Source organism: Pteropus vampyrus, unplaced genomic scaffold (genome assembly GCF_000151845.1).
Source record: "Pteropus vampyrus isolate Shadow unplaced genomic scaffold, Pvam_2.0 Scaffold415, whole genome shotgun sequence".
NCBI classification, from domain to species: domain Eukaryota; kingdom Metazoa; phylum Chordata; class Mammalia; order Chiroptera; family Pteropodidae; genus Pteropus; species Pteropus vampyrus.
In genome coordinates, this window is record NW_011889196.1 from 67,162 (window position 1) to 78,256 (window position 11,095).

General features: G+C 38.4%; 1 protein-coding gene and 1 pseudogene across 1 annotated transcript in view; one reads left to right on the forward strand and one right to left on the reverse strand.

Annotated features, from left to right (window-relative positions):
- The first annotated feature begins 2,577 nt into the window (after positions 1-2,577).
- Positions 2,578-11,095, forward strand: part of ZMYND11 (zinc finger MYND-type containing 11) — a 71,851-nt gene continuing 63,333 nt past the window's right edge. Inside the window, exons 1-2 of the mRNA XM_011380919.2 lie at positions 2,578-2,790; positions 3,704-3,838. Of these exons, the coding sequence (XP_011379221.1) occupies positions 3,723-3,838 (116 nt within the window). The 5' untranslated portion in view covers positions 2,578-2,790; positions 3,704-3,722. The remainder of the gene's footprint in view (positions 2,791-3,703; positions 3,839-11,095) is intronic.
- Positions 4,595-4,712, reverse strand: LOC111731971 (annotated as a pseudogene).

Genomic DNA, 11,095 nt, shown 5'->3' on the forward strand with positions numbered 1-11,095 from the left:
GGGTGGGGGAGGGAAGACTGGGGGGTTACTGTGTAACAGGCATAGAGTTTGTTTTACAGGATGAAATGAGTTATGGGGATGGACGGTGGTGACAGCACACAATGTGAATGTACTTAATACACTGAACCGAATACTCGAAAATGGTTAAGATGGCCATTTTATGTTATGTGTATTTTAGCACAAGAAAAAAATTGGAAAACATTTACTGGGAAGTTTTTGGTTTTGTATTTTTATTTTTTAAACTGAGGGCCTCTTGAGAATCACTGCTCAAAGGAGCTATTCCTCCCAAGGGTCTGTCGTGGTCCCTAAAATGTGTCGAAAAAAGATTGCGTTAAGTATCTCTACACGTCTCACCTTTCTTTTTGATGTCTTAATCTTCGATATGAATAAAGGCTTACTCTGGGACTTTGTTGCTTGTATGACATAGCTGGAAAAGTTTTATTTCATAATTTCATGTAGAAAGTTTATCATATTTATGCACGACACCTCGAAAGACAAATAAACGAGATGTCCTTTCTTGAATTAATGGATTATTTTGGGAAATTTATATTATTTGTGTAAGGCAATAAATTTGTAAGAGATATATAAACAGACTACATTAGAATACACGTGTGAATTGAGTTTGAGTTAGTTTGATTCTAGGGGAGAGGGTAGATCAGGAACAGTTTGCATTAGGGTAAGTCCTAGAAAGAGCAAGGAAATTTTTGTTAATTAGTAAAGGGACAGGAAAGAACATTCTAGGCAGAGAGAACTATTAAGCAAAGGGGTAGAGGTATGATATTTTTGGAAATACTTAGGAATTTTGAGTAGTCAGTTTAGTAGAAATATAATATACATCCGGGAAAGAATGGACTGAGAAGTTTGGTTTGGCCCCTACCATAATGACTTAAAGTGACAAGCTGTCAGTACATAGGATCTCAGAAACTCATTTTTTGAGATTTTCTTTTTATTGATGAACGCCCAGATTGCTAATGTCGTTTACTAATTGATGGATTTTTTGCCTGTTTTTGCTATTGCTTTATTCCTCGAGCATAAAAGAGTACCTGACATATAATGGGTATGCCTGAGCTGTGTTAAAGGGATGAATGGTTTTGGGGTTCATAAGAAAGGAACATTTCCGTGGTTTTGCTTTGAGGAGATCTCGTGCCAATGAGCCGGGTGGTTTTGGTCGTTTTAGACCATGCTTCCGGCATCACCACGCTCACCTCACTTGGGTCTGCGTTTTTCGCAGTGTTCTCTCTGGGCTCCTGTAGCTACGAGCACCTTCCTTCTGGTGTCCCTTCATGCCTGCCAACCTGTGTGACTTGGTCCAGGTAGATCCCCAAATTCTATTTTTACATCTGTTTTCCTGCAGTGTGTCATTGCTTAGTTCTTTAATCTGATTTTTAACTCCAGGAACTAAGTGACATCACTTTGAGACTTCCTGATACTGTGCCCCACTGTATTCTTCTGGTTGCCGTATTATGTTATAGAAATAGTTATTTAGGTTTATTTAGGTATTATTTTTAAATGTTTTGCTGTCATATATTTTTGTGGTTCTAAATGAATTATTAATTTTACACATGTATTTTGAAAAAATATTTTTTAAGTTGAATGAATGTTAACTGTTCCTGTTTGTATTTTTATAGTGCTTGCTCTAGGGACTGTACTGTGCATCATCAATTTACCATAGCCCCCCTTAAATTAACATATTACCATCTCACATAAAATGTAGGAATTTGCATAATTATTGCTGCCTCTGCCCCCTTTGAGGTGGTGTTGACGTCTGTTATGTCTACACGTTATAACTCTAATAATACCTTACAGTTAATTTTTTATCTTTGTTATAAAAAGCCAATTATCTTTTAAAGAAATTAAAATTTCTTTTATATTTTTCCCACGTATTTACCGTTTTGCAGTCTACCTAAGCTAGAAGTAGTATGTCCCTTGTTTGGACATTTATGTCATATGTGATGTCACAATTAGTAGTTCCATGTACATGTCAACTTTCCTTGGCCAGTTTTAGGTTATTTTTTTGGCAAGGGCTATAGTTTATTCAATTTTAAATACTTCGTGGTGTGAAGCATGGTGTCTTACACTGAATAGGCAGCTGCTGTTTTTAATGTGTAAGAATGGCTGAAATTTTGTTCTTTTATCTATTTGTATTACCCAACAAGTTGTATTATTACAGTTCACCATTAGATGTCACTTCCTAATATTTTATATTCTTATCAATACATTCCTTATGATAACGCTTATTAGATTTAAAAAGTGGGCACGCCTATACAAGTGCATTTAAACCAAGAAGTCTCCATGCATTTTAAATTGGTTTCTTTCTAAAACAGACACATTCATAAATTGTAATTTTTATTGTCTTGTAGGAGTTATATGTCTGTATACTGAACCAACTGATTTTTCTCAAGTTTTCTTGAAAACTTCAATACTGGTGTTAGTTTTTCATTGTTCTCTCTGTGGAGCAAAGTTTGCAACAATTATAAGTCGTAGTGGGAAGGAGCGGAATATTCAGGAATACCCCCAAACATGTTCACAATCCTTCTGTTAGTAATGCGATTCTGAAAACCGCCTTCTTATTCCAGACGCCTGACTGACCCCAGACTCACCAGCGTCTAGACAGCTATGATGGCAGCTGCTGGCTTTATTTGCCTTTGTCAGAGAAGGAGGGAGAACTAACCGACTTCGTGTGGAGAGCGATGTAGAAGTAGTGAGAGATGCGTAAGGTCTGGCTGCCGGTCGTGGACCAGGGTCAGGTGCCGATGATTAGTTTCCCTCACCCATTCTCTTCCCTTAAAGGTAGGAAAGATTAGGTCAGGGAGATTTTAGCTGCCCCCAGAGGGTTTGATGTTGACCTCATGCCTATGTGCCCCAAGAGCATAACCTGTGTGACTTAGGTATCGGTGTCTGAGCGGCCGAGGGCCTCGCTGACGGGCAGGGCCCTCCCCACCCGGCTGAGTCCAGCTGAGCCTCTCCCTGCAGTACCGTCGCTCACCAGACACCCAGGCATCAGCCTCGTTTCCCCCCAGTCTTGCCAGGACACACTGGTGGCCTTTTCCTCAGTTCAGTCAGAATATTGAAATTCGAGTGAAATAGCAATGTGTTCGTATAACGTAAACAATGACCAACACAACTCCGAGCACGTGAACATTTCTGACAGCGGCTTCGCTGACGTGTCAGCCCCAGCCTCTCGCACCTCAGCCAGAAGTAACTGTCTTACAGTCTCTGTCTATGGTGCTACTTAAAAAAATAGAATGCTGTCTTCATTTATCAGCATGTCTTTATAAAACTGAAAATTTTGAACCATGAGTATAATGAAGAACCGAAGAATTAGAACGTTTGAATTCCATTTTGTAGTGATCTGTGAAAATACACACAACGTAATGTCAATAAGTGAAATTTTAGGTTGTAATATTTTTGTTTTAGAATAAAATTTAACTGGGTACATTTCTGATATATTGGTGTGAAGTAGCCACTTGTCCTTCCTAGGCAGACTTTTTTTAACTTCTGGATCTCAAAATGTCATTCTTTATGAAGTAATGGAGCGAGTGATCATTTTTGTGGAGTAATTCATGATGGGCACTGCAGAAAACAAAGTACCAGGGCGTGTGCAGCGATGCTCAGGGTGCATCAGGGTGCAGGGCTGCTCGTGTCGATGTCCACTCATTTTGTAATCTGTGCTTTTTCCTTGTGTTTTTTGTATATTCTGCAGCTAAAGCAGTTAACAGGTCATGGCACGTTTAACAAAAAGGCGACAGGCGGACACGAGAGCTATCCAGCATCTTTGGGCCGCCATTGAGATCATACGGAACCAGAAGCAGATCGCCAACATTGACCGCATCACCAAGTGAGTGCGTGCAGACGGGGCCTGTGAGGGTTCACCTGTGGCTTTGAGGAGAAGCCCCAGATAACTTCTCTTTTAGGGTATCATATGTTACAGAGTGCCAGTCATTTTTTGCTTTGCAGGAGTATACAGTTGTTAGAAAAACAAATACAGAAACATATACAAGCAGCTCGTGTTTAGAGGTTTCATGAATAAATATTAGATAAGTAAAATATCAATATGTACGATTCATAGTAGTTTTTTAGTTACGAAAAAGTTAACTCTTGATACAAATTTTTATTTGTCTTTTATTAAAAAGGCTTTTAGCTAATCACTTATGTGGATTATCTAAAACCAGTCTACTGTTCATTATCCATTTTACTGTAGGACAAGCATGGTACATACAATAAATAACATCTTTTTAGTTCATAGCCCATTAGCCAACATTTTTAACAATTTCGCTCTATTGTTTAGAAATATATTAAATCCTCAGTTGAAGAAGAAAGTTTTTGTAGTCTAGTTTCCAATGCTGTTTATCTTGGTGTAGACCAAGATTCAGTGTAGAAACAAATTAGACCACTTTATGAATACTCGATTTACATGTTACATGTTAATTATAAGGTAGTCTTCAAATAGAACTTGATTTTGTTTTGTTATATTTGTTTCCGTGGATATCTATATTTATTTATTTAATTTTTTAGGCGAGGCAACCCTTGGTTGACCTCACAGATTGCAAGAACCTTGTCAGCTTACAGTCCCTTATTTTTTAAAAATTTTTTACACCCACAGCACCTGGTCTTCCTAGGTGGTCTCCCATCCAAGTACTAACCAGGCCTGACCCTGCTTAGCTTCCGAGGTCAGACAGGATCGGTGCGTTCAGGGTAGCATGGCCGTAGACTCTGTGGATATTTTAAAGGAATAAAGCTAAATTTATGTTTTTTTAATGTTTGAATGATATTTATGGGTAACTTAGAATTTCTTTATACTTATTCTTCCCACACGTATTTTAGATATTATCTGTGAAAATGAAAAATATGATTTACAAAAGCTCATTTAGTCAAATGCTTGTTTTTGCCCTTATTAATAAGTAACAGAATGGAGCACCATATATTTTTGTCCCTCACCTGTATTCCGGTGGAGAAGATTGTAAAGCTTGGTCAAGAGGCAGGAGAGAGGAGAGGGAGAAAGGGATGAGGTCACGCGTCGCTCTGACTCGCATTTACGCCTTGAGTATTTTAAAGCTGCCCAGGTACAAGTCCTGGCTCCCACAGGCTAACCACGCAGGGAAACACAGGGAACACCTAGGTGGGCAACGAGAATAAAATGAATAGTATATCGTAGTTAAATTATTTTGTTATGTTTTTAAATAGAGCAAATAATGTGAGTCATGGTTATTACAAGTTACAGTGAGGTGATAGTGGTATAAAAACATTTTTTTTAAAAACCTCAAAAAATTAAAAGCTCTAGATATTTTCAGATTTTTTTTTAAAAAACAGGTTATGTATATTAAAATTGTTTATAGAAGACAGTGAAACTAAGATACTGTTCTTTGGGTTTAATTTTTAATATTAAAGTCACTGAAGCTTGACTGAACAATATGAATTTTAGGCAGTTACTTTTTTCTGAGCCTTGGCATCTTTCTCTAGAAGTTTTAGGGGCGTTCTCTAGGAAGCTGTGGGGCTCCCCCAGTGTGAAGTGTACAGTTTGGCTGTCAAGTTTGTTAGGTGGTATCCACCTGCCGATGTGGGAACCAGGTATAGTGTCTTTGTGTGTGCCTGCGCATGTGCACATGTTAGACAACGGTCCCCAACCTTTGTGGCACCAGGGACCAGAGCTCCTTTGAGAATCTAGTGCCTGAGGATCGAAGATGGAGCTGAGGCAGTGATGTTAGTGCTGGGGAGCGGCTGCGAATACAGAAGAAGCTTCTCTCCCTCACCCGCCGCTCTCCTCCTGCTCTGTGGCCAGGTTCAGTGGGCCACGGACCGGTACTGGTTTGCGGGCGGGGGCTTCGGGGGCCCCTGTTAGATTACAGTAAAGGTCAGGTTGTTAACAGGAATTCACGGGTCATTTTGTGTTATGGATTGTGGATGAACATTCTCTCTTCTCCCTTCTTCAGTGCAGCCTCGAGGCTTATTTTTCTTCATGTCCTAAGGTCCATAGATATTAAGAGAAATGTAAATAAATTTATCTACCTACCAAATAGTCATTGTTATATCAGTCTCATCTAAAGCTGAAAAAAATAACTAAGAAATAACTAAAAATAACTAAGAAAATCAGTAGGATAAATGTTTCTAAGAGTGGTTCCCAGTGTTTCTTGTGCCTCATCTCATCTGCGAGTATGCCGTTTTCCCTTTTATTATGAGGACACGCTTCATAGCACGCTTTACTTATAGCGTGAGTCAGATGTGTGATCATTTCCCTGGCAGAACCACGTCCATAAACCTTAGATTAATTTTAAATCAAGTTGCTCTGCTTAGTTACAGCCAGTTGTGAATGTACAGGTCTCTTTTAATCTTTAGGAACATGTTGAATTACTGAAGGCTGAGCAGAGTTATGGTAAAGAAAGTAGGTGTGGCCATTAAGTTTTATTTTGTTATGACTGGTGAGTGACTCCATTATAAAAGTAGAAACCACGCAGCTTTAGTCATGCATTAAAAGTTTTGGGCTTTAGGGCCATGGCACTTTATAATGTTTGGAAGCCTGGCGCACACTAAACACTGTAGTTTACTTACGTAAAATGTTTTAGTTTTGCTTGTTTTGTTTTTGTTTGATAGTCTTTTAAGTCACTTTTAATCTATAGGTTTCTCATTCATCTTTTTTTTGTTTTCCTTTGCAGTTTATTTCTTGAAGAAACTGGTTCATTTGCTCTGTGGTTTCTCAGGGTCTGGCTTGCGCTGATCGCATCCCCATGGTGTACTTGAACCTGTTGCTCATTCCTTTGCATTTCATGGAAATTGATTTTTGATCTAGAGGCTTGGGGTCGAGCTGTGTTCTGCCGTCTGTAGGCCGTAATATCTGCTGTTTGTTCGGTGGTGAGGTTAGTAGCTTGGATGTGTAGGGGCCGGGCCCAGTAATTAATTAAGGATTACAAAATGCTGATAATCTAATTTTATCTTCCCTTTCTAACAAATACTTCTTCAAGGACATAAACTTCCCGTCAGTTACTGTTTGGTTACCCTGTGGTATGGTTCATATTGGAAAAGTTGAATGACCGTTCTTTTCCTTTGTTTACCAGTTTTCTAAATAGCATCCTCTAATGGTATCCAGTTAGTTTTTTAAAGTGTCATTTAGAATTCATGTGTTTAAATATGTTTCAGTTCATTTCTGATGTAACGCCTGTTGATGCTCAGAATTCCCCATCATTGACCAGTTGGAGCCTCTGCGTGCTTGCTCCTGAGGCTGCCCTGCTTCCGGGTGCTGCAGGGTTTCCACGCTCATCTTGAACACCCTGCCCTCGGTTTCTCCAGGGGCCTCTGAGTTCTTTCGGTTAGAAATTGTACTTCAGGAGCACTTTGTGGCCTTCGTCGTGCTCACTGCCGCTAGTTCAGTCTCTCTTTCTAGGACTTTGAGTGGACAGAGTTAGGAAATAAATATAATCGTAAAAGAAAAAACACTTTATGAATTCATACTGTTATTTTCTACTTGGATTTATGGCTACTGGGTTTTACTTAACTCTTTTATCCAAAATCTTCTTCTCCTTTCTTACACGGTAACGGTCACGGTTCTTTAGGACATCGTGGATGATACCGTTTTGAACATGATGTCATCACTGTTGTTTTATGCAATGTCATACACCCAGCTATTTCTAAGTAACAACCAACAATACCTGTCATCGAAACCATATGAATTCTTTAGCCGTTGTTTTTAAATAATTGTATGGATTCTAAACTGTCAGATGTAGCAGTTGCATACGATTTTCCTTACAGCTGCCATTTAGTTGTACTCTTAAGGCATCTATCTATTTCATTCTTATTCCTAGTCCTTAGGTTGATACGTAAAGTTCATTCTCCAGTAGATTCTTTTTTTTATTCTTTCCCCCCCAGTTTTATTGAGATATAATTGACATTGTATTAGTTCATATTGTGTAACATATATGTATATGTTACAAAATGATCACCACAGTGAGTTTAGTTAACATCTGTCACCTCACATGGTTACCCATTTTTTTTTTGTGATGAGAACTTTTAAGATTTACTTTCTTAGCAACTTTCGAATATTATTAACTATAGTCACCATGCTGTACATTACATACCTGTGACTTATTTATTTTATAAGTGAAAGTTTGTGCCTTTTGACCACCCATTTCTCCCAATTTCCAGACCCTGCCTCTGGCAACCAGAAATCTGTTCTCTGCATCAGTGAGTTTGGTTTTTATAGATTCCACATATAAGTGAGATTACACAGTATTTGTCTTTCTTTTTCTGATTCATTTCACTTAGAACAAAGTCCATCCACATTATCACAAAATGATAGAATTTCTTTTTTTATAGTTGAATAATAATTTGTGACACACATTTTCTTTATCTAGTCATCTGTCATTGGACACTTACGTTGTTTTCATGTTTGGTTAATGATGCTGCTGTGAACAAGCAGGGGGGTGCAGCTATCTTTTTGAGTTAGTGATTTCATTTCCTTTGGATAAATACCCAGTGGAATTGCTGTCTGTTTTAGTTTTTTTGAGGAACCTCCATACTGTTTTCCATAGAGGCATCAACCATCTAGTAGATTCTTAATCAAGACTTCATTGTAACAAGTTTTTGAATTCTTACATGTTAATAACATTTGATGTGCAGCCTTTTTACTTGATAGTTCTTGTAACTAGATATAGAACCCTTAGCTCATAATTTTTCTTTGGGGTTATTATGTATGTTGTATATTATGACTTAAAATATTATTGTCCAAAAATCTGATGACAATTTTATTTTTTTGTCATGACTGTCCTTTTGTCTAGATTCACAGTTAGACCTTCTTTTCCTGTCTTCTGTATTTGTAATTTTATTTTGAATTCTTTTCATCTCTTTTTTTTTTTTTTTTTTTAGGTCTTCGGTTGCCAAAGAGCAGTTTTAGGTTTACAGCAAAATTGAGAGGCAGATACAGAGATTTCCCATCTATTCCCTGCCCTCCCCGCCCCCACTCTCACGGCCTCCCTTATACCAGCATCACTCACCGGCTTTTTTTTAACCAAAGATGAACCTACATTGACACGTTGTCATCATCCAAAATCTATAGATTACATTAGGGTCACTCTTGGTGTAGGCCATTCTGTGGGCCTGGTCTGACGTATAATGACACATACCCACCATACAGTGTCACACGGCCCTAAAAATCTTCTGTGTTCCACCTGTTCAACCCTCCCTCCCCTCTCACTTTTGACAAACACTGATCTTTTTACTGTCTCCACAGCTTTGCCTTTTCCAGAATGTCTTAGAATTGGAATCTCGCTGTATGTAGCCTTTTCAGATCGGCTTCTCTCACTTAGTGATGTGCATTTAATGCTACTGTTTGTCTTTTCATGGCTTGACAGCCTATTTCTTTTTAGTGCTAAGTAATGGTCCATTGTCTGGATGGACCACAGTTTATTTATCCATCGCACTTACTGAGGGGCATCTTGCTTGCTTCCAGGTTCTGACAGTTATGAGTATAATTGCAGTATATTTTTGATTTGTTAACATTTCCCTTCTTTGCAGCTTCTGTCTATGATATATTCTGCTGTGTATCACTCTTGTACCTTCTAGTTTTGACTTCACTTCTGAAATGATTTTTAAAATTTGCTTATAATGTTCAACTCTGAGTTTTTCCGGTCCTGCTTCACGTCTTTTCTATGTCTTGCATTGTTTTCTTCATGTCTTTTTTGTGTTGGGGCAGCTTCCGTCGGGTTTGCAGGCACACTTCTCAGGCATGTTTTCATAGCAAGGGTGTTACCTCCTTCAGCCACAATCTTCCATGTTGGCCATTTTGATGTGAAGTCCATTTTCCTGAACTGATACAAGGGAAAAGGTGGTTAAATAGTTTTTCTAGATCGATGGCTCTGAAGTTCCTTGTATCATTTTTAGGAAGTGCTCAAAATAGGGCCTCATATTTCCCATGGTTTCCTGCTTTTTCCCCACTGCTTTTTTTTCTGGAACCACTCTTTTTTTTGTATCCATTGTCCCTACCTTGAAGATTGTTTTGATTTGACTTGAGTAGTGTTTGATAGTTTTATTGCTAGCAGTTTCTCTGCAGGACGGGCTCCATCCCGGAGGAAGGGGGCTTCAGCTAAATAAGTTGGAGTGTTCATGGGGTTATGCTCTAGCCTGTAAGACTTCTCCATGAATTCATGAATTCCTGTGAATCACCTGCAAGTGGGAGTGTGTAACACCCTATCCACTGTCAACGGCTGTTCTCAAATTGGCCCACTTTTCTTTGGAATGACGCTCTGCTGGTTATTTTATCCTCCTGTACTCTGTCCCATTAGGTACTCTGTGACTTCCCTCTGCCTTCACCTGCACAGGTGTCAGCACCAATGGGAATTTTGGCTCTTGGAGATGTACCCTCACCTACTCAAATTTTGGGATTCCTGGGGATTTCTCATCACTTAATTTTGTTGTTTATGTTGTCCAAGGGTAGGGTTTTGGTTTGTTTTCTTGCTAACTCTTCTAGTACCTTGCTAGGAGGCTTGAGAGAGATTTAAAACTATTACCTCCACCATTTTCCTAGCTCACAGAAGTCTTGTGTTTTTTCTTAAGAAACAAACAAAAAAAAGGATAGTGTCTAAAGGCACTAGATATTTTCTGAAGTCCAAAAGCAGAGCTAAATGCAATAAAAATTCCTTCCAGCAGAAACAAATTCAAGGAACACTCTCCAATTTTTGTACATGACACTAGACATATCAGAATTACAGCAGTATCACCTTCAAACACAGAATGGCTAAAATATTAATGTTGAAATTTAAAAAGAAATTCCATGATAGAAAACTCAGATTCTCAAAGTTATTTGAACAATTAGGGACTTATAAATAGTTTCCTTATCTCTGGAACAAAATAGAATTTTTCTGTGTTGCAGGTGTTTTTCTCACGTATTCTGATGACACCTGACTTTTAGGGATCACAGCAGTAGTCTCCTGTTGGTCGTCATCACACCTCCCTAGGAAAGAGTCCCGAGTCCTTTTTACCACTTTGAGTTTTCCTTTTTTAAAAAACTGCTAGTGTTCTGTTTTAAAAAGTAGTAGAAAAGTGGCTATAAGTTAGAAAATCACTGTTGAGATTTGAATATTTCAAGTATTTAAAAAATAAAAATCATTTT